Genomic DNA, 24,098 nt, shown 5'->3' on the forward strand with positions numbered 1-24,098 from the left:
GTTTGGAAGATTAGCCCAGGGCTAATTTTGAGAACTAATGTTTAGTCATGAATTGGTAGGCTAAACATTAGCCTAGGGTGATATGTTTGGATCTATGGGCTAATTCAAGGCTAAAAGGTGGAGAGAGAGCGAGGAGAGAGAAGGAGAGAAAGAGCTGCTTTTTGATGGTCCCCACACAAAATTAGCCCCATTAGCACCCCTTGGAGGGGCTAATGTTTTGAGGGGGGCTAATTCACATTAGCTTAAAATTAGCCCACCTGTTTGGATCCTTGAGGGCTAATTTGAGGCTAAAAGGTGAGGGCTAAACATTAGCCCATGGAACCAAACAGGGCCTGGGTCTCATGCAAGACACAACTTCAACACGAGAACCTATGCACTGGACACTATCAAGTTTTGCATTGGGAGATAATAGTGTCTTCATAATAGATGAAGAATAAATATGATTGGTAGAGAAGAGAGATGATGTATTTATTAATGGCCCACTTTAAGAAACCATAAGTTGTAGAGTGTAGTTTCTATTATGATGTCTTATTGACATGGCATCATAGACACTTCTTATGAACACTATAGGTTGGGACTGCCCTAAGCCTCTTGGCTCTTACACACCGCAAAACGCGCAACGAGAGGTGCACGTAATTAATCAATCAGCTTTAAAACCAAGAGAAAATAGCACACCCAACGCAACGCTTCTCCCATTTATTTTATTTTTTCACTCCATGGTGTTGCTTGCTTTCGCACGGTATATAATGGTCGGCAAGCGAGAGCACGAGTGGGCGAGCGCGATGCGATACGGGTGAAGCAAAGCAAAGGAAAGCAAAGGGATGTCGTGCGCGTGCCGCACGCCACGAACGGAAAATTATGGGGGCGGAAAGCGACGCCATCCGGTGGATCCTAGCCGTGAGCGCGAAGTGCCTCGCTTCGCTGTGGGCCTGTGGCCTGTGCGCACCATCCGTAGTGCAGCGGCAAGTGGGCCTCGCGCACTTTGGGTTGCGGCTTCCGCTTTGAGCCTTACACGTGCACGGATACGCATCACGCGAGCGAGCCGGCGCAAAGCCGAGAGCCGATCGATCGGTTGCAAACAGGTTGGGAAACCACCTCGGCCGGGTTACCGTGTCCCGGTAATATAAGTATATTTACCACGTGATAACTGTAGCAAACCATTTACCATACCAAGCGTAATAACACGCAGTTACTAGCGGTTTAGGAAACTCTGCACTTGCAACAGCCAAAAGAGTTGCAACTTGCAACCTGACAGCTTGTATTTTGCTGGTACTTTCGTTGTACGTAGCAGGCTTCACAATTCCGACAAAAACCGGTTAAATTTCGCGGAAAACCAAGGTTTCGATATGGCTCAAAAGTAGAAGCCGTATGAAATTTCGACATGGCTTGAAACTCGAAAGTAGAAGCCATCTTAAATTTGTTCGAAAAATACTGGTTTTTCACCGGATTTCGTGAAAACCATCATACCGTCAGAGCCTGGAACGGAAGGTTATCTCGGAATCGCAAACCCTGGTGTGTAGTATAGGTGAGAAATGCTCGGTCCCAAGTTAAGGGTAATACTCCCTTTTTCTCGTTATAAATCATTTTTTACTATTTTACTAGTTAAACATTTTAAGTTTATAAAGAAATGCAGTGACATTTTCAATAAAAATAAATATATTTAACGTCATGTTTAATGAAACTAATTTGATTACCTATGTTGTTAAATATTTTCAAAAAATTGATTAAATCTTAAAAAGTTTGACTATGAAAAAAACAGAACTACTTATGATACAGAATTGAGGGAGTATATGATAAGCCTACGTCTCATAATAAACCAACTTAGAATATGAAGATGAAGGAAGCAGCTTGGAACACACTATTTCAATAATATTTTTAGGGATTTTAAGGATTAAATAATTTTATATATAAACCGGAAAAACCGGGTGTTTCGACTTCCAAGCACTTGTTTTGAGTGATAGATGTGAAATTAAACGTGTGCCAAAGGATGTAGGAGTAGGTGTGTATTTGTAGTTGTCTAAAGAGAAAAATGGAGAGCGTTATTGGGCCGAGTTAACTGTAAAGCCCGATGTTCCTTAAAGGGCTGGCCCAGGTGGGCGAAATTAACAAAAATCCATATCTGGTGGCGAGCGTCCGCGCGCTCGCGCGCACGGCGGGGATCCAGTCAGCCGATGGTTTTCGCATGGGGCTCGAAAATGCTAGTTCGCGGGCGCTCGCGTGTCCACAAGTGGGCACTCGCATGCGCGACTGTTGGTGCACGCATTGCTCCGCCTCCTGCTCAACCTGACTAGATACAAGGAGAAGAAGAAGCGGGGAAATAGAAGGGAGGAAGAACAAGGAGAAGTGGAATTGATAAGTGGGCTCCACCATATTTTCATTTTTACTGCTGTCCCTTACAGGTGGGACCCACTTCTATTTTTAATTTCTTTGATGACTAGGCTGTCATGTCAGCACTTTTGGACCAAGACAATTACAACATTAACAAAAACGCTTCTCAAACCGCTAAAAGAGTTAATTTGCACCGGTCTTTAAAGTTACGAGAGGCATTATACTCGATTTTGCGGTTGAGACATGCAATTCAAACTAGGGACGGCAATGGGTCAGGTCGGGCACGAGTAGAGCAAAACCATGCCCGACTCGGCACCCGACCTTGCCCGCCCGAACCCTGCCCAACAGGATTAATGGGCAAAACTCTGTGCCCATACCCATGCCCGACAGGCACGGGTATGCCCGGTGGATATCCATTGGGTATGCCTTCCGCCTCCCGTCGCCGGTTCGCGGCCCTCGATCGTCGTCATTGTCGCCTGCTGCCGCCGGCTCGTCGCCCTCGGTCGCTATCACCGGCTCGTCATTGTCGCCCTGAGCCACCGTCGCCGGCTCATCGCCCTCGTCATCGAGGCCCTAAGCCGTCACCGCCGCCATCGTGGCCCTGAGGAGCCGCCGCCGCCGTCGCCCTGCGAGGCTACGATGCCATCTCGCGCCGCCGCTCCCTGCCGTCGCCTGCCCGCGCCGCCGCTGCACTGTCTCTTGCTTGGGTCGCCGCCGTCGTTGCTAATCCATGCCGTCGTCGCCAGCCTGCGCCGCCGCCGCCATAGGGATTGGAATAGGAGAGGGGAGTGGGGAATACCGGAATAGGAGAGGGGATTGGAATAGGTTAGGGTTTCTATTAGTTGAGTATATGTATGTCCATAGTTAGTGGGCCAAATGGGCCAAATAAATGGATATAAGGAATAAGAGATAGGGCAAAATTAGGTCATATATATGTACGAGTCGGGTATGGACTACCCGCGGACAAAAAACAATACCCAATTGTTGCCCACGATGTTCTCGAGTTTCAGACGGGCATGCCCACCGACAAAATATTACACCCATGTCCATACCAATCGGGCTGGGTATCCGTGGATATCTGGACTCGCGGGCAAAATTGTCATCTCTAATTCAAACAAGGGCAAGATATGTGTGAACCAAATAGACTTTTTTTTTGACTTGGTCAGTGACTCAGTCACATGGAGCAAAGGTTAGCTTTGAGTCAAGAGTGTGTTCGGATGCTCCTTTTCTCAACCCCTCTTCCTCGTTTTCTGCGCGTACATTTTTCAAACCGCTAAACAATGCGTTTTTGGTTTTTTTGCAAAAAAATTATATACGAAAGTTGTTTAAAAAAATCAAATTAATTCTTTTTTTAAAAAAATTAGCTAATACTTAATTAATCACGCGCTAATAGACCTCTCTATTTTTCGTGCGTTACTATTCCGGTTGGGATCTGAGATAGCGAACACAAAGCCTTTTTACTCCACGAACCAAACCAACCACCCTCCCTGGGACTGGGATCCATAAGTCCTAAACCGAATTTCCTATTGCGCGCGTCTGCGCCAGCGAACGAAGTCGCGTGCGGTTCCGCCCCAGCCCACTACACGATTGCGCAGTGTCGCAGTGCAGGAAGGTCAGTAGGTGGGGACACGCACACGTTCACATGCGCAGATAAGATTGGATTAGTGTAATCAGGTTTTGACTAATCACGATCTGAATTACGGTGACCATTCTTTTTTTCTTTTCGCATAAAGGTTGTTTTCTTCTTATTACTACAAATTTCAAAAACTTATACATAATATTTAAATTTTCAAATAAAATTTAAAACCTTCTAAAAAAAGTCATATCCAAAATTTAAAACTTTTAACTTGAAAGTTGAAAATTTTCAACTTAAAATTTAAATGCTTTCTTCTCAAAATTTGAAACTCTCCACTCAAAATTTGAAAAGTTCCAACATAAAATTCAAAATTTTCATCTCAAAATCAAAAACTTTCATATTGAAATTTAAAACTTGCAACTCAAATTTTAAGAACTTTTAACTCAAAATTCAAAGTTTTCATCTCAAAATTTAAATACTTTCAACTTAAATTTTAAAACTTTCAAGTCAATATTTAAAAACTTTTAAATTAGATTTTGAAAACTTTCAAGTCAATTTTGAAAACTTTCGACTCGAATTTTTATTGTTGTATTGTGAAATTACTGTAGCGTGTGATTAAATCTAATTACCGTGATTAACGCTAATCTCCGTGATTAGCGATGGGATCGCGACAGGGTTCGTTCTGCAGCTGAACACGTGGAAGTGCGCGCGAGTAACTGAACCAGCGCGTACGCGCGAATTAGTAATCCCCGTCCTAAACCTCCTTCCCCCGGCTGGCCGCTGCACCGATGGCCGGCGACGAAATGGCCTCGCCGTCGCCGCCGGTGGCGGCGCTCACCAACGACCTCATCGCGGAGATCTTCCTCCGCCTACCCACCCCGGAGGACCTCGTCCGCGCCTCCGCGGCATGCGTCTCCTTCCGCCGTCTCGTCACCACCGACCGCTCCTTCCTCCGCCGCTTCCGCTCCCTCCACGCCCCGCCCTTCGTCGGCTTCCTCGACCACAGGGGCTTCCACCCGGCGCTCCCTCCCCACCCCTCCGCTCCCGCCGCCAGGGCGGTGGCCGACGCCGTGGACTTCGCCCTCTCCTTCCTCCCCTCCCCAGCCGGCAGCTGGATGGTCCGCGACGTCCGCGGCGGCCGCGTCCTCGTCGACCGAGATACCAAGGCCGAGACCGGAGGCAGCGAGAAGCCGTTGGTCTTCACGGAGATCGCCGTGTGCGACCCCCTGCGCCGGCGATTCCTCCTCCTTCCCCCGATCCTCGACGACCTCGCCGCTTCGGTGGACCGCCCTGTCCGCGTCCACCTGGACCGCTGGTGCGAGCCCTTCCTCGCTCCCCACATCGAAGAGGAGGAGGACGATACCTCATTCAAGGTGCTCTGAATGCAAGGCCAAGATTATCGCCTTCGTCTTCAATTCGAGCACCGGTCAATGGCTCGCCGGTGCCTCCCCGAGCACCACCGATCTGTTCAATGGAGCCAGTCTGTCGCCGCCGCCGCCGCCGTCGTCGTCGTCACCGAGCCTAGTGTTTTCGTCACCGGGTCGAGTGTTCTCCAGCCGCCGATACGCGTGCGGCTGCTTCTACTGGGGGATTTTGAGGACCATGTTGCTGGTGCTCGACACCCGACTGATGAAATTCTCCATTGCTGAACCCCCACCAGTCTGCCTTGGGGGACCGACCGCCATTGTTGAGGCAGGGGAAGGCATGACTGGGATCTTTGCTCTCCGGGGGAGCATTGGTGGCACGTTTGATCTCCACTACAGCATTTGGGGAAAAGAAGGGGCGACTCGTCGCGAGCAGATGGAGAAGATAATCCCACTGGATCATGGCTACCGGTATTACATTAGAGGTGCGATGGAGAAGCACTTGCTGTTAACCAGGTCCCGAGGGGGAGGCGAAGAAGATACACCGGAGGAGCCAGACTTGGAATGCTTTTCACTGGATGTCAAGACCTTGCAGCTTGAGCCGGTGTGTGTTCTGAAGTACTACAGTTTACGTACTGACATATATACCAACTTCCAGCCTTCGTTGTCGCCAGAAATAATATGAGATGGTAAATTTCCTGTTGTATCCTGATTATGTCTTTATTTTTCGGCATAGTTATCTCGTGGCTTATGATATATATCTGCGTGGATGATGCTTGATTTATTATTGCAATATCTGCTCCTTGTTTAAACAGTTATCATAGCGATTATAGTATGCAACATTTGTGTGGTATGGGGAAAATATATAAAGGAAAGGACATTAGAGAGATTTGCTTGTTTGTTGCGCAATTATATTGTACAAGACCGATTAAGATAATGGGGCAAATGAAGGAGATGATCCTGCTACGAACTGCTTAGTGCTTATCGTGGAATTCAAGTAGCCCTAAGTTATCATTTCTCTTCCTTTTAGTTGCTTTGATTAGGAGTTCGATATACTTATGGCTGATTTATTTTGCCCTTCAACATGAAGCTACTAATTTTGTATGACCTGTGTTTGGTGGTTATTTAATAATTATAATATTCAGCTTTTTTGTCTAGTACTCTAGCTAGGTGTTCCAACTTATATATTGCAAACCACAATGACAAACACATAGCTAGGTGTTCCAACTTCTATATATTGCAAACCACAATAATGAACACGTAGTGGTGAGTGTTTGTCGTGACATGTTTCAATTAAGTTGAGAATGTGAGATTTGATATAATCAATTGGTAAGGGCTAAAATGAGTTCTGAAGGTGGGTTTTTCATGCATTTTATAGATTTATTTTGAATTACTAATAACTATCTCAGCTATCTAACATAACATGTTTTTTCCTCCCCTGATCAATTTATGAAGTGTTACATGTAGCCTATTAATAGTAGTTTGTTCCTTTCTGGTTCACAAGTCTTGAATATGTGCAATCTGGTCTGAAAGGTCTTATTCAATATCTAATTTCTTGGGTTATTTGTGTCAGATTCAGTGTTCACGGTGAAAGAAACACTAGTGGAGAAACCATCTTTGCCCGGTCGACCAAAAACCACAATAGTCTCGGATGCAGTAAAAACCAAGACTAAAGATGGTTTTTAGACCCGGTTTATAAGTAGAACGGGAACTACGTGATCTTTAGTCCCGATTGGTGTTACCAACCGGCCGGTTCACATGCTGTCAGGTGTTGTCAGGCCCCTCCAGGATCTTTAGTCCCGGTTGGTGTTACGAACTGGGATTAAAGATCAAAACGCACTATATAATCCCTGTTACTTATCCTCTTTTCTCGTCCACTCTTTTCTCATCCACACCCACTCCTCTCTCCCTCCATCTCTAATCTTATCTCTTCCCTTCCTCCTTATCTCTTTTCCTTCTTATCCCTTCCCAACTCCCCTTCCCAACTCGATCCAGTGTGCGCAGCAGGAGGGGGTGGGCGGCCCGGCCAGCGGAGGGCAGCGCGGCGGCGCGGCGCGGAGGGCCGTGCGGCGGCGCGGCAGCGGCGGCCGGGGAGGCGGCAGCCGGCTCAGCCGGCCGGCGGCTTTGCTTAGTTTTTTTTTCTTTTTTTTTTCAAAGAATTTGTGATCCATGTGTAGATTGAGATGAAGAATCTGTGGTTCATTGTATGGATTGAGATGTATAATTTTTTTTGAATATCATGGTATGGATCTAAGATGTACATGATTTGTGTATGATTTGTATATTTGGGATGTTTCTTTGATTTGGGATGTATAATCTGTAGTGTATATGATTGATTTGTGTATTTGGGATGGTACGCATCCCACCTAATACCTGGGACTAAAGATGGGAGTGGGCAATAGTTTTTTTTTCATTTACTTACTATTTAATCTCTAATTTAGTCCCACACCAACCGGGACTAAAGATCCCTATCTTTAGTCCCAGATTCATAGTCCCGGTTTGAAAACCGGGACTATAGGAGGGTTACGAACCGGGACTAAAAACGATTTCTCCACTAGTGAAACATTGCAGTTCTTCGAGCTATAGTGCTTAGCGTGAGGCGTGAGATTGGTGAATGAATTGAGATGGTATGCCAGATTTTCATATTCTCATTGTTATATTGAACTGCAAAGCAATATTGTATTCTTTTGGTAGAATGATAGCTGCTGTGGAGTTTCCAGTTTTAGGGCCCCTTTGAATCACAGGGTTAAAAAAATGGAGGAATAGGAAAAACACAGGATTCTGATAGAAATTGAAATGTAAAACAGAGGATTGCAAAACACAGAAATGGTCGTTTGATTGGAGCGCAGGAAAAACACAGGAATCGGATGAGAGAGATAGACTCAAAGGAAATTTTTCAAGAGGTTGGAGCTCTTGCTATATTTCCTCCAAAATCCACATGCAATGTGCCATTTCATAGGAATTTCATGGGATTTGGAAAGCTTCAATCCTTTGAATCAAATGGATAAATAGAAAAATTTCCTATAGGATTTGAATCCTATGAAAATCCTACATAAATCCTTTGATTCAAAGGGGCCCTTATTGCATATATGCTATGGTTATTGAAACTTTGTATAGCTTTGATATTTATGTGTACAAGATATTTAAGCAAATAATTGCATACTCCCTTCGTTCCAAAATAACTCAACCTATGATTGGATGATAAGATTTGACCTATCCTGGAACAACAATTCTGGACAAGCCCTTCCGAGCTAGGTTATATCCTATTCTAGGTGTGTGTTATGGTTCTAAGTTACTCCATTTTGGAACAGATGGAGTATCTGTTATGGTTATTGAAACTTTGTATGACTTGGATATTTATGTGCACAAGATATTAAGCAAACAATTGTGCAAGGTCTGTACTGTTTCAGCTGTTTGAAATTACTCGGCTGTATGCACCGATGACGCTAGTCATCTTCGACATTCACATATCGCCTCTACCATTTTTTTTAAGTATTCTGATGTTTGTCTACTTACTTGGCTTGAATCGGGATGAGTTCTTAAGTATTCTGATGTTTGTCTACTTGGCTTGAATCGGGATGAGTTCTTAAAATCTACTCTCTCCGTTCCATAAAAGAACTAACTTCTAACTACTCCATCCTTTCAATATTACTAGAAAAATGTCCGTGCATTGCAACGGGTGAATGCTATTTTAATTTTATTATTGTTATACGGTTTAGTTATGTTAAAATTCACTATAAGAATTTGCTTAGATTTATTTTAAAAATACATGAATTGTAATTCGGAGTCCGACTTTCATCTTAAGTTAGCATGTGGAGTTTTTTAAAAGAGATTTTCTTATACGACTTCTTTTGTAGTTTCAAAAGCAAACGAGCTTAAAATCCAACTCAAACACAGATATGTATTTCCAAAAGCGAACAATCTTAAAAACGTGGGCTTCGGAGCGGTGGGGAGCTGGCTTCGGAGTGGTGGGGAAGTCGGTAGCGGCGGCGAGAGCGCGAGCGACGGGAGCGGAGGGGTGCGGCGGCTGGGCGGGCTCGAAGCCGCCGAGGTGGACGAACCCGAGGAGGAGAGGCGGGTGGTAGACGGAGTGGTAGCAGCGGAGGAAGTGGCGGCCGGCGATGAGTCGGCGGAAGGAGACGTAGGCGGAGGAGGCGCGGGCGAGGTCCGCGGGAGAGCCGATACGGAAGAAGATCTCCTCCAGGAGCTCGTCAGTGAGGGCGGGAAGCTGACGCGGCCACGAAATTAATAGGATGCCACGTCCTCATCCTAGATGGAACAATCACATCATCTCACGGGTGAATCCATTCATCGATAGTGTGGTTTTGTGAAACTAAACTAACAAAATATATGTACTTAAGTGCCAAGTGTCAAAATGTGTGTGGTTTTCTGCATCTTAAACCATAGAACATGTAGTTTTGTGAAATTTACTCTTTTAAATATGTAGTTCTATGATAACTTTAATATTAAATCTGTAGTTTTATAATACATAATATTAAATATGTATTTTTAATAATGTTTTGTGTTATGATATATTCGAGTAGGCAAAATCTAATTCGCGCGCGCTCTCTGTTTTGCCTTATCGCGCGACACGCTCATCAGCCGTCTGATCCCACAAGCACTGGTGCGTTCATACATGGCCTGGTGATTCATGGACGTGGCATCATCCCGAGGAGTCCAAATTGGAAGCCCATACGATGCTCTACGCTACGCAGGCTTCAAAAATAATTTTCTCTTAAACTAATCACCCGATCTATGATTCGATTATACCGTTGTGTTCGTAAGAATTGAATCTTTATAACAAGATCTTACATGATTATATTTTAATGAAAAATTAAAAATTACTTTTATAATATATCTAAATTACTTCTAGATTTCACTAAATTACTTCTTAGACCCATAAAAGTAAATTCAATAAAGCCTAAAAGTAATTTACATATATTATAGGAGTAACTTAGAAAAAAAGAAAGCAACTTTATCACGACAAAGCAACTTTCTAATTTCAGAAAAGGGCTCATCATTACTTAAACTGTCGTTCTCTTTTCTCAACAGAATAGCGAAAAACTGGCAGTGTGTACTACAACAGGGTGTGTTTGGGAGGATCTCCGGCACGTAAAACAAAGCATACATTAGTACATTACTAAATTACTCCCTCCGTTTTTCAATAGATGACGCCGTTGACTTTTTCTCACATGTTTGACCATTCGTCTTATTCAAAAATTTTATGCAAATATATAAGATATAAATCACACTTAAAGTACTATGAGTGATAAAACAACTCATAACAAATAAATTATAATTACGTAAATTTTTTGAATGAGACGAATGGGCAAACATGTAAGAAAAAGTCAACAGCGTTATCTATTAAAAAACGGAGGTAGTATTAGCTTAAAAAACTTTAAAAATGAACTAATATGTTTTTAAAATAACTTTCTTACAGATTTTTTTTAACAAAGTGCATTGTTTAGTTGTTTAAAAAGTGTGCACGTGAAAAAAGAAGGATGTGAAGTTCATAAAGTAGACTTAGGTGGTGTTTGGATCCAGGGACTTAACTTTAATCTCTGTATTTAGACACTAATTTAGAGTATTAAATATAGATTACTTACAAAACTAATTACATAAACGAAAGCTAATTTACGAGACAAATTTTTTAAGCCTAATTAATCCATAATTAGAGAATGTTTACTGTAACATCACATAGGCTAATCATGGATTAATTAGACTCAATAGATTCGTCTCGCGAATTAGTCTAAAATTATGGATGGGTTTTATTAATAGTTTACGTTTAATATTTATAATTAGTGTCCCAACATCCGATGTGATAGGGACTTAAAAGTTTTAGTCCCATCTAAACAGGGTCTTAAGAACACAACCCTGATCTGCTACTAGTACACAGCAAGAGGGTTATCCATATAAAAAAAATATCAGCACACTAGCTTATGTGGTCATATGAAAAGGGAACAAACTACCACAAATATGAACATTTAACCAGGAAATGGAAGTAAATATGCTTATTGGATGACCCTTATCGTGTTTAATCAAATTTGTATTAGTTTTTTTTTTTGCGGGGAAATTTGTATTAGTTGGCTGTTGGATAGGAAGAATAGATGATTTGCTCAATGCCAATGAGATAATTGATGGATCATTTGTGATTGGGTGATGCACAAAATAAGTTAGCAGGGATACCGTGCTAATTAAGGCATGTATATAGCTTAACAACATCACAGGCTACAATTCGGTGTGGCAAAGTCAGTATAGAAACAGAATGGCAGCATTCCAACATTAAGAGATACTAACACAAATAATGAAATAAGGGCTCGATAGTGTGATGTTGATTGATGGGCATGATGGCCGATTTTAACTATCGCTGGAAGAAACCCTCGCGCGCGCGTTCAAACCCCATAAACCGCTGAAACCAAATTAAACCGTCTAAACCGGGGGTATCCCTGGGTTTGATCGGTTTGCTGCGGGAACCCGGCCCAAACTGCGTATGAATAGGCTGAATAAAAAGGGCTAAACATAGACTATATTAAAGAGGGATTGTTGATGCAGTTGCAGTAGTACGTTCCTTAGAATGAAAGGTCAAAAAAGACATTGTAAACCTCTAGTAATCCCCTCATAACACAAATTAATTTTCATAGTTCTTGCAAAAAGATATGGCCAGGAAAAGAGCAAGCTTACCGCTTCATATGCTTGGTGATGATAGAGTTGGCGGGTAGCCAACATACAGGAATGACAGCGAAGGTGGAACACCACTGATCACCCTACGGACAGACTCAAGATACTTGCAACTTGGGTTTGTGCTGAACTCCAGCGAATAGCACCCGCGCGCGAAACTCGGAGGAACTTTCAATAACAACTCCCTGCTGGTCGCACCCAGGATGCCGAATTCGTCGAAAGGCACGACCATGGCAGTCTCAAAACTCCATTTGCCGGCAGCAGCTTTCCCTTCATTTTGCATCTTTGCAGAATAGATCTGGAGTGCATAGCCTGCGATGTAATTACGGAAAGCGAACATCCCAATCTTGCCTTCTCCTTCCTCTACGATGGCGCATTCCACAATGTCATGGCCAGGCGCGCTCGATGGGAGCTCGAGAACTGAGAAATCCATCCTACGCATGTCGAGCACAAGCAGATTCTTCCCTGAGTCACCCATCATCCAGTAGAAGCAGCCGTATGCGTAGCTGCGCCGCGACATGGAGCGGCAAGCGGGGCGCGAGAATGCAGGGCTCAGATCTCCCCAGCAGACAGATGCAGTGGCTCGCCATTGCCCGGTGACTGAAGAGAAGACGAAGGCGACGAGTTTATCTGCGCACTCCGCAATCCAGATCACCTTGAATGACGTCTCAGCCACCGCCGCCACGCACTCTTCTTCACCGATCGGAGCGAAGAAGGTATCGCCGCGGCGCGATTGACGGAGGTCGGAGGCGGCGGCTAGGTCTTGAGGAATCTGGGGGAGAAGCAAGTACCGCCGGAACAAGGGGTCGCACACGGCGAGGATCCTCGAGGCGGCGGCGGCGCCTTCTTCCACGACGTCGCGGTCGAGCAGGAAGCGGCCGCCGAGGACGTCACGGACGATCCAGCCGAGGGGATCAGGGGAAGGGAGGAACGAGAAGCCGAAGTCGGCGGCGCGGAGCACGCCGCGGGCCGCGGGGGCGGACGGGTGGGGCGCCTCGGCGGGGTGGAAGTGGAACCCGCCGGCGCCGGGTGAGGCGCCGCAGAACCCGAGGAGCGACGGCGGGTGGAGCGCGCGCGCGCGGCGGAGGAAGGCCGGGTCGGTGACGACGCGGCGGAAGGAGGCGCAGGACGCGCAGGCGCGGCCGAGGTCGGCGAGGGACGGGAGGCGGATCAGGACCTCCGCGAGGAGGTCGTCGGGGAGGGCGTCGAGCTGACGGTGCGCCGGCGGCGAGGCCATCGCGACGCTAAGGCTAGCTAGTAGCTACCCACCGGCGGCCGGGTTAATTAGGTTTCCGAGGATCGGCGGGGATTGTGGTGTGGACGTTTGGGTCCTTCACTCCTTCCTTCCGCTTTATTATCCCCACGAGGCCACGTTATCCACGAAAATAGTCGAAACGTTGCATTGCGATGCGTTGCGCGGCGGAGGACACGAGCGATCTCCACGAAAATAGTCGACGAAACGTTTGTGTTGCTCGGTGGCGGCGGGGGTGTTGCTAAGGGTAGGTACAATAGCATGCTATAATCAGGTTATAACCATATATATCAAGAAGAAAATAGAAGAGAGAGAAAAAAGCGGGCTACTGATTTATAGCCGGCTGCAACACGGATTCCAAGATGCCATGTGTGAATGAGAGATGGGACCGGGTATTAATGGTGTAGTATATTTTTACAGTTAACTATTGTATGAATGGACTATTAAATTAGCTATAGATGTTTTATAGCCAGTAGTTGGCTATATTATTGACCTAGCTCTAACTCGCGCGCGCCAGCTGCCCCTCGACCCACGGCCTTTTTTTTTCTCTTTTATCGCGATTTTTTCTTTCGGTTTTTTTTGCGATTTTTTCCTTTTTATTCATTTTTTATTACTTTTTTTAATCTTTAGCACACTTATTTTTTAAAAAAATATTTTGAGTTGAAAGTTTTTAAATCTTAACTTGAAAATTTTTAAATCTGATTTGAAAGTATTCAAATCTCGAGTTGAAAGTTTTTGGATCTTACTTGAAAGTTTTCAAATCTCGAGTCGAAAGTTTTCGAATCGAAGTCGAAAGTTTTCAAATCTCGAGTTGAAAGTTTTTAAATCTGAGTCGAAAGTTTTCATATTTTTTCAAATCTTAACTTAAAATTTTTCAAATCTGTACTTTAAAGTTTTCAAATCTCGAGTTGAAAGTTTTCGAATCCGAATTGAAAGTTTTCAAATCTCGAGTTGAAAGTTTTCGAATCTGAGTTGAAAGTTTTTGAATCTCGAGTTAAAAGTTTTCAAATATGAGTTAAAAGTTTTTAAGTTGAAGTTGAAAGTTTTTAAATCGGAGTTGAAAGTTTTCAAGTCGGAGTTGAAAGTATTCAAATCTAGAGTTGAAAGTTTACATACATACATACATATATATATATATATATATATATATATATATATATATATATATATATATATATATATATATATATATATATATATATATATATAGTAAATTTGTTTGGTGCTCCATGGTGCCCGGGCTCCATGATTCAAATTGAGTATATACTCAATTCAAATGAGTTTGAAATTTCTTCAAATGTTTAGGTATTAACATTAACTACTTTACTAACTAGTTCAAAACAAGTTTGAACTGAATTTAAACATGTTTTTATTAGAATTTGATTCTAGGTATATAACATCCAAACATATAATTAGTTAGGTATGTAATATTGGATTGTGAAATAAAGTTAAATTTCAGTTGTTTTGTCGCTAGGTATTGGTATGAATCGAATACTTATAACTAGGTATATACTCACAATTTGAAAATTTTGAAAAAATTGGGCGAATTTGTGTATTTCATACCATGGTGCCCCATATGAGTGTCATATATATATATATATATATATATATATATATATATATATATATAACCATCTATTGGACCGTGTGGACCGGCACGTGCACGCCGCCGGCGCGTACGCGCCAATTAGGATTCCTGGCGGCGGCGGCGCACGTTCTTAACTGTCGGATGTGGGCTGCCGATGGTCGTGCTCTCAAAAGGCCCAACTCTTTCCGGAATGGCGGGGTTTTGGGTTGGAGGACGCGTGCGCTACGAATGAAATGGTCCGGTGGCTCCACAGTCCACACGAGTACACGACACGAATAGACAAACTCACCATACATCAACCGTGTGGTGCTTGCCTCTGCTGCTGCTCCTTCCGTAAAAAACACAAAATAACGGAATGTGACCCCCTTACAATGAATGTAATCCAGATTCTTTCATAGCTTGAATTTCTTTTAGAACGAAGTACACTGTAACAACTGATGGACCAAACCTAGGCAGTGGTCATTGAGCAGGGTAGCTTACCTTGATCTACTTTAAACTGACATCTAACGGTATGATGGTTGGTTTCTAGCCATACTTTATCACCACTTGTCAATAATAATTATGTCAGTTTAAAGTAGACTGAGCTAAGCTGCCCTGCTTAATGATCTTGTAGGTTTGGGTCCATAAGGCTCAAGAACTGATATTTATATTATGTCATTCTTTATACTTTGGTATCTAACATGAAGTTTAAAAAACACGTGCGTAATATACTTTAAATTGTATGATTTGTATTATTATCATATTATCGCCGTAACGTTAGCACGGGCATATTACTAGTTGCAATGTAGTAGCAGAGGCAAGCATCTCGTTGTTTATGCACGCGAGTTTGTCTATTTAGTCGTGTGGAGCCACCGGCTGTCGCGCGTGCATGAGTGTCAAGTAAACCGGCTCTGTACATCTGTCGGGTAAAAAGCATTTAGATAATTGACAATGACAAATAGTTAAATTTCCCCGCGCATAGTTGTCGCGGGCTCTCGGTGCATGGCGCCACCGCTGCCTCCTCGTAACTAGAGATGGCAACGGGTGCATATCCATTGGTTTCTCTTGCCCTACCCACACCCGCGATGGCTAAATATTCTCACTTAAATACCCACACCTGCTGCAGGTACAAAATCATCACCATACTCACACCCGTGTGAGTATCGGGTACCCATACACATATAATTGACTTGTAGCATTTATAGTTTTATACTGTAATTAACCATATTAGAACTGTAAACCATCAATATTTTCTCTTGCAACAATGCTATTAACATTAGTGTTCAAAGGCGAGTAAAAAAATTATACAACCATATTACATAATCAGAAATCAAATAATAATTTCATATATCTAAACTAGAACAATAACGATGCTTAAGATTTGAAAAAAGTTTTATGCTATGATAAGAGTTACTACAATATGAGCCACAGTAAAAACCTATCGGGTGTCGAATATCGGGTCCCATTACCATCTCTACTCGCAACGCAAAGTTTCGACTATTTTCGTGGAGATCGTGGCCTCGTGGGGAGTACTGGAGTGGAAGAACCCAAACGGCCACAAGAAACCGAAACCGACGGTGGGCAGCGTCGCGATGGCCTCGCCGGCGCGGCGGCCCGGGTACCGTCGGCTCGACGACGCCCAGGAGCTGGCACTCCCCGACGACCTCCTCGCGGAGGTCCTGATCCGCCTCCCGTCCCTCGCCGACCTCGGCCGCGCCTCCGCCGCTTGCGCCTCCTTCCGCCGCGTCGCCACCGACCCGGCCTTCCTCCGCCGCGCGCGCGCGCTCCACCCGCCGTCGCTCCTCGGGTTCTGTGCCTCGCCCGGCGGGTTCCACCCCGCCGAGCCGCCCCACCCGTCCGCGCCCGCCGCCCGCGCCGTGCTCCGCGCCGCCGACTTCGGCTTCTCGTTCCTCCCGTCCCCGCTCAGCTGGGTCGTCCGTGACGTCCTCGACGGCCGCTTCCTGCTCGACCGCGACGGCGGGGAAGGCGGCGCCGCCCTGAGGATCCTCGCCGTGTGCGACCCCCTGTTCCGGCGGTACACGCTGCTCCCCCAGATTCCTGAAGACCTAGCCGCCTCCGTCCGCCGGCGACCGCGCCGCGGCGTGGCTCCCAACGGCAGATTCGATACCTTCTTTGCTCCGATCGGCGAAGAGGAGCGCGCCGCGGCGGCGATGGCTGAGACCTCATTCAAGGTGATCTGGATTGCGCAGTGCCCAGATAAGCTTGTGGCCTTCGTCTTCTCTTCAGTCACTGGACAGTGGCGAGCCACTGCATCTCCCTGCTGGGGCGATCTGAGCCCTGCCTTCTCGCGCCCCGCTTGCCGCTCCCTGTTGCGCCGCAGCTACGCATACGGCTGCTTCTACTGGATGATGGGTGACTCGGGGAATCTGCTTGTGCTCGACATGTGTAAGATGAATTTCTCCGTTGTCAAGCTCCCATCGAGCCCGCCTGGTCGTGACATTGTGGAATGTGCCATCGTAGAGGCAGGAGAAGGCAAGATTGGGATGTTTGCTTTCTGTAATTGCATCGACATTTATGCACTCGAGCTCTATTCTACAACCATGCAAAATGAAGGAAGAGTTGCCAGCAAGTGGAGTTTTGAGAGTGCAATTTTAATGCCTTCTCGGGATGGATTTCGCGTGCTAGGTGTGACTGGCAAGGAATTGTGCTTACAAGTTTCTCCTATTTGTGTGAGCGGATGTTATTTGCTGGAGTTCAGCACAAATCCAAGTTGCAAGAAACTTGAGTTTGTCCGGAGGGTGATCAGGGGTGTTCGAACTTCTCTGCCATTCATGTATGTCGGCTACCCACCATCTTTATCATCACCAAGCATATGAAGCGGTAAGCTTGCTCTTTTCCTGCTCAGCTGTTTGCAAGAACTGTGAAAATTTGTGTTATGATGGTAATACTAGAGGTTTAGAATGTCTTTATAGATCTTCTGTTCTAGGAAACGACTTAATGCAACTGCATCAACAATCCCTCTTTAATATAGTCAAATATTTAGCCTTTTTTTTTCCTTTCCTGGTTTGACAGTTAGTACTAAGCAATTAGTGCTATATGTAACTCTTCTCCAGAATAGATGTTTGGTAGTGTTAAAAAGCTACATCCTTTCTTTCTGTGTTAACTGTTAAGTACTGAACAACGTGACCATACTTTCTACATTGTCGGCTTTTGTGTCCTGGTCAAAGAGTGTTCTGAGGCTGTTCACCAGGGAGGGGGAACTAGGACTCTAATCTCTAGAGGGGATGTCACCTTATGCACATATATTCCTTAGATGTAATGTATATAGTTGGCCCGGAAAATTTTGATATATGCCACTCCAAAATTTGTAATCTTTTCAAAATTCTGAAAATGATGTAGGAGTAACTACATAAATTATTGTGTTATATAGCACTGTACACAAAAAAGAATCATGTCAAACTTCTATATATCACTGAAAAACCAAAAAAAAAGGGATAAATTTTGCTGCGAATTGTGCAGGACAATGCAGATCTTTTGTTTTTTCTCAAACACTGTGGGATGGTTTGTATCTATTGTGTAACATTGTCTAATTTTTCCATAACTTTTCATAACTATTTACATTACTTTTTCGCAATGATGGAACATCCCCTTAAGGGTTTGAAACATTTTCCCCATGGAGGGGTTACATTCACAGGCAAAATTGATTTCAACTACTAGTTTACTAGCTACGAAATACTTCCAGGTCTGGTTATTCGAGTATCTGGGAGTTATGTGATTATTCATTTTTGTAGTTAAGCTTCTGTGGTTATTGAACTTCTGTTCATTGTTGTTGTGGGCTTATGGTATTCAACTTCTGTTCATTTTTTGCTGTGGGCTTATAGCTTTTGTCCTGGTTGTTGCTTGCAAATAGCATCATGGTCATAAGTCATGTATCTTGCAGAGTACTGAGGGGATCACTATGCCCACCACTCAACATCACACAGCTTGACAATGTCGCAGGCTACAATTCGTTTTGGGGCAAAGTCAGCGGAAACAAAACGGCAGCATTCCTGAGTAGCAGCATTGTTGTTTCTGCTGACTTTGCCACACACCGAATTGTAGCCTGCGACGATGTTAAGATATTACATGCCTTAGCACAGTATCCCTGCTAACTCATTTTGTGCATCACCCAATCACTAACAATTTATCAATAATCCATCATTGGCATTGAACCAATCATCTGTTCTTCCCATCCAACAGGCAACTAATACAATTTTGATTAAATCCTTCAAATGATAAGGGTCACTCAATAAGCATCTTTTACTTCCATTTCCTAGTTAAATGTTCATATTTGTGGTAGGTTCATTCCCTTTTCATATGGCCACATAAGGCAATGTTCTGATATTTTTATAGAAGACTAGTAGTAAACACTGCCAGTTTTTCACTGTTCTGTTGAGAAATAAGAATGACGGTTTAAGTAATGATGAGCGCTTTTTTAAATAAGAAAGTTGCTTATCATGAGCCCTGATTTCAACTATCATGTTGCTTAAGTAAAGTGTAAAGATGGGGTTCTATCCAAACCAAAAACAACTCGTTACTACAGATCACTACAGAATACACGTCAGCAATTGCCACAGCAACTTGTCTGCTATCGATAGTATCAACTTTGTTACTGCTTGGATGGAAAACTATTAATTCCTTCCATCATGTGTAGCTATCATTTTTATGATTGCATAATAGGTTCAACTAACTGCAACTGCAAATTTGGGCACAATCAGATATTCAAAGATATCATTGAGTTAGGTGTTATATGATATTAGTTTTTTTTTCAACGTATAGCACTGCATCATGCTTAATTATTTGATCTATGAGAAAAGATATTTGAAAATCAAAATGAAGATACCACAGTCACAAGAATCTATCAGAAAAGTAACATAAGATAATATTGTAGAATGTCCGAGTACTCTTACGTTACATGCAATTCATATAGGTGAATAGTTGTGATGACTTGAATATTCATGTTTGTAGTACTTTGCTGACATGATTATGCAGTAATGCTTGTGCCAACATGTTTGCCACACCTTTGAACTGAAGTGTATGCTCAACTTCCAGAATAATGATTTTCCAGATAGTCTGAAAGTGAACGTTTATATTGCAGGCAACGGCGGTACGTCTTCGCTTCAGTGGTTAGTCGACTATGAGCCTCTTTTGTGCCATGTAGCTGGTACGAGCAAGGTAGTACTCTAGTGTTAGGCTAAGCTGCTATCTGTTTCGTCGGCTCTTTTTGATGACATGCATATCATGATATCAAACACCGATTGGCCTTCCTGTTTTGTTGAACGCCGCAAGTACTATGTATTCAAGGATCTTTGTTACCAAGCTTTTGCCCTTGGAAATGCGCTGGTGCTTCGTTGGTTTTTCACTGTGGCTGCACTGGAGCAAGTGTTCGGACGAGCTGGTAACCTATTGCTCCAGGTGCACAGTGCGCTTCTTAAGTAGCGGCAGAGTATAAAATCATACTCCTACAGTTTGAAGTAGACCAAGCTGCCCATATTTAGTCCAGTGCATTGCAGTTTACGGCTTCATATTGTCGCTTATGCTTATACTTATCAGCTAAAATTTTAATTTTCAACATTAAATTTAAAGCTAATTATAGGGTTTTTTCATTAAAGCCTATTTTTTAGCCTTTGCTTTTAGATTACTAAGAATACGTATATAAAAGTTTTATTCACAAATTACTTTTCGTTTATAAATATGCCGTCTGGCTTGTTCCTTGAATAAGCGAAACAATGGAGCCGTTACTTGTAGTAGCGTAGTAGCAGCCATACAGGAGTCCAAGTTCGCGCGCGAACCGCGGGGCAGCGGGCGAAGCGGAGGCCTCTGGCTCCCGCCGTGGCGGCATCCCAATGTCCCACCCACGTAGCCGTGCATGTGGATGACTCGTGTTGCGCCTTGTGTGGTCACACGGTTGCAAGAGTCTACATTTGTAACGTGTTTTTTTTAAAAGAATTGCTGCAGTTTGAATTTGTGAAGACATCTCATAAGAGCAAGGATAATTGGCTGAGTTCTTATCCTAGTTTTTTCAACTCACCTATCTCGTTTTCCGCACGCATGTTTTTTATTCCGCTGTGGCGGTGTCCTAATGTCCTACCCACGTAGCCATGCATTGGATGACTCGTGTTGCGCCTTGTGCGGTCACATGGTTGCGAGAGTCTACATTTGTAACGTGTTTTTTTTAAAGAATTGCTGCAGTTTGTATTTGTGAGGACATCTCATAAGAGCACTGATAATTGGTTGAGTTCTTATCCTAGTTTTTCCAACTCACATCTCTCGTTTTCCGCGCGCACGCTTTTCAAACTACTAAACAATTAATATTTTTACAAAAATACTATATGAAAGTTGTTTTAAAAAATTATATTAATCTATTTTTTTAAAAAATAATTAATACTTAATTAATTATGTAATAATACATGTTTCGTTTTGCGGCCCGGCTCCTCTCGTTGCAGGGATGCATGATCATTTGATTCGTTTGCCTATGACACGCGGGCCCTTGAGCGCTAGGATATTTAATAAAAAATAAGTACAAAACCCACCGCCATGGCGTCGCCGGCGTGGCAGCCGCCGCACCGCCTCCAACCTCCCCCGCCGGCGCAGCTGGACCTCACCGACGAGCTCCTCGAGGAGGTCTTCGTCCGCCTCCCCACCGCCGCGGACCTCGCTCGCGCATCCACGGCCTGCGCCTCCTTCCGCCGCCTCATCACCGGCCACGCCTTCCTCCGCCGCTTCCGCCGCCTCCACCCGCCTCCCGTCCTCGGCATCCTCGCCGCGGGATTCCTCGCGGCGCAGCCGCCCCATCCGTCGGCCGCCGCGGCCCGCGCCCTCGCCGACCCCGACGCGGCCGACTTCTCTTGCTCCTTCCTCCCCTCCCGCGACCGCTGGTGTCTCCGCCACTTCTCCGACGGCAGGTACCTCCTCTCCGCCATCCCGGAACGCAGCGACCCGGCTCCCGACCACCGCGCCTTGGTCAGGGAATTCGCTGTCTGCGACCCCTTGTACCGGCGCTACCTGCTGCTCCCACCCATCCCCGATGACCTAGCCTCAGTAGTAAATCAATCAGAGATTGTGAATTTCGAGCCCTTCCTTTGTCCTGCTACTGAAGATGAAGAGGACACAATGTTCAGGGTGATCTGCTTGGCTCAGTGCGAGGCCAAACTGGTCGCCTTCACCTACTCTAGGTGTTCTGGGCAATGGCATGCTGTGGAGTTCGATGGCTGGAGAGATTTGACCAGGGGGACTAGCAATCCGTTTCCATCCGGTGAGCCTGAGTTGTCCGGACGGTACTACGCGCACGGATGCTTCTGCTGGGTGATGCATTGGGTGAACAAGTTGCTTGTGCTCGATGCCCGCAGCTTCGAGTTCAGCTCTATCGACCTCCCACCTGGGCCCTCATCACGTCGGATGGTCATTGTGGAGGCTCTGGAAGGGAAGCTGGGGCTCTTTACTCTCTGCAATGACAATGCCTTATACTATTTCCTATGGTATGACATCTTGGAAAATGATGATGAGGGCGCGCTTCAGTGGTGCATGAAGGAGATTATACCACTACATGAAAATTTTAACTATAACATCTTGGGTGTTGCTGGGGGATACTTGCTCCTACAAGGGTTTCCTCATGACTTTAGGCCAAAGAAACTCTGTTTTCACTGAATCTCAGGACATTCAAGCTTGAGTGGTTTTGTGGGACTACATATGCCATCATATCTCCGGACATGTACGCTGGTTTTCCACCAACCTTGTCACCACCAGCTATTTGAAGTGGGTATGGTTGCTTTCCATCTTTGTTTATTTGTGGAAGAATTGCATCTATTCCACCATATCATATTTTGCACACAATAGGACACTGATATGATGCAGATAGGACACTAATTGAACTTCATTTTGTTTTTGGTAAGTATGTTTATGTTCTTTCTAGTTGATCACACCATTGCAGTAGTCAGTAACTCAGTACCTTTGTAAATTTTCATTGCCATGTCCATATAAACTCCTTTATTGAGAAACGCCTAGGGATCTTCCGGTTAGCTCCACAAGGTGGTGGACTGGTGGGCTAGATGACATGGGTTCGAAGCCTCACTCCTTCTAATTATTTGATATTAGGTCCTTCCGTAATATTCGTGCTTTTTTTTATATAAACTCCTTTCTTGAGGTAGAAAATGCAAGATGCATGTCTTTTTCCCCCTTCTGAACAGTTGTTTGAGTAATGATGGGCATTACTATGGATACAACCTAATTATCTTCTTCCAGCAGTCACACCTTATCGGGTGTCTGTGCCTGGATAATTGATTTGTGTTGCACATTGCTCTAGCTTAGGTGATTTTCAGTTTTTAATTTTTCCATGCTATTTAGAAGCTTGTCAAACTCGAGAAATGAACAATGATGTGCTCTTGTCTGCATCGTTTTGTGTGTTTACTTGTTTCGGTTTTGTGGCAATTCTGTTCATGGTAGAACGCATCATTTTCATCTCCAAGTACCAACATAACACTTCCAGTGAATCTGAGTAAATGTGTCTATCCTATCAAGAAGTATAGTTTCTCACTGCGTCGATTTGCAGGTGGTTAATCTGCACGCAGTTGAGGCTTCGTCTACGTCATGCGCTGGTGGGGCTTCGTCGCTTTGAGTTACAAGGATGGTTGGCTATGGTGGTTCACCTCTTCTATGCTAGTTTAGTTCGGTCGGTTATGTACCTATCAATGATGATTGATGTCAAGCAATATATATCGTCCTCCTTGATGCATAGATAACTCTAGCACTACATATCTATTTGGTTTTTGAGACGTACTCTTAAGTGTACTTACTAAAGTCTTATGTTGCAATATCCAGTTTGAAATCAAACTTAGTGATTGGATGATGTCAAATGTCTGATGCTAGCTGCTCGCAAAAGGCAAATGATGGTTCCAAGCCCTCATTTCATACCAATTTCTGGCTTGCATCCCCTCTTCACTTCCCATGCGAATGCATTTTATATACAGGAAGAGAAACAGAATGTCGTGGAGACCAACGGGTTGGGTGGCCGAACTTCGGTATTTTACGGCGTGCCCCATCTGTTCCACGGTGGAACTTCCACCCCATTGATCCATCATCCAGGGTTATGCGAAATTTACTCCAATTAAAAATCAGCTGATTCATAATGGCATGTTTCCAATTTAACGAATAGTAGTGGCATTTCTCAAAAGCGGCAAAGTTATAATGGCATGGATCCAATTAACCCATTAAAAATCTTATACTATCAATATACTCCAGCATAGCACAGCACCTTCCTTTGATCAACTAATGTCCTTCTCTTCTATTGTTCAAAAAAAAAAAACTTCTCTTCTACAAGAAAAAAGGTTAACTTAT

The 24,098-nt window shown here is 44.2% G+C and overlaps 2 protein-coding genes and 2 pseudogenes across 2 annotated transcripts; 3 read left to right on the plus strand and 1 right to left on the minus strand.

The window, feature by feature from the left end:
• Positions 1-4,692: 4,692 nt before the first annotated feature.
• Positions 4,693-5,953, plus strand: LOC127778968 (uncharacterized; annotated as a pseudogene).
• A 5,835-nt stretch (positions 5,954-11,788) lies between these two features.
• Positions 11,789-13,261, minus strand: LOC127778971 (uncharacterized). The gene has a single exon (XM_052305620.1). It carries the CDS (start codon positions 13,181-13,183, stop codon positions 11,954-11,956), a length of 1,230 nt encoding a protein of 409 aa, XP_052161580.1. The 5' UTR covers positions 13,184-13,261; the 3' UTR covers positions 11,789-11,953.
• A 3,013-nt stretch (positions 13,262-16,274) lies between these two features.
• Positions 16,275-20,299, plus strand: LOC127778970 (uncharacterized). The gene is made up of 2 exons (XM_052305619.1): positions 16,275-17,606; positions 19,864-20,299. The coding sequence occupies exon 1, from the start codon at positions 16,358-16,360 to the stop codon at positions 17,600-17,602; it is 1,245 nt and encodes a 414-aa protein (XP_052161579.1). The 5' UTR covers positions 16,275-16,357; the 3' UTR covers positions 17,603-17,606; positions 19,864-20,299.
• A 983-nt stretch (positions 20,300-21,282) lies between these two features.
• LOC127778974 (uncharacterized) lies at positions 21,283-22,199 on the plus strand (annotated as a pseudogene).
• The last annotated feature ends 1,899 nt before the right edge of the window (positions 22,200-24,098 follow it).

This window comes from Oryza glaberrima, chromosome 7 (assembly GCF_000147395.1).
Source record: "Oryza glaberrima chromosome 7, OglaRS2, whole genome shotgun sequence".
In the NCBI taxonomy this organism is placed as follows: domain Eukaryota; kingdom Viridiplantae; phylum Streptophyta; class Magnoliopsida; order Poales; family Poaceae; genus Oryza; species Oryza glaberrima.

What these genes read in the sequence shown, in the direction of transcription:
- LOC127778971 (XM_052305620.1), bottom strand. Translation starts at nt 13,183, where the DNA reads ATGGCCTCGCCGCCGGCGCACCGTCAGCTCGACGCCCTCCCCGACGAC.
- LOC127778970 (XM_052305619.1), top strand. Translation starts at nt 16,358, where the DNA reads ATGGCCTCGCCGGCGCGGCGGCCCGGGTACCGTCGGCTCGACGACGCC.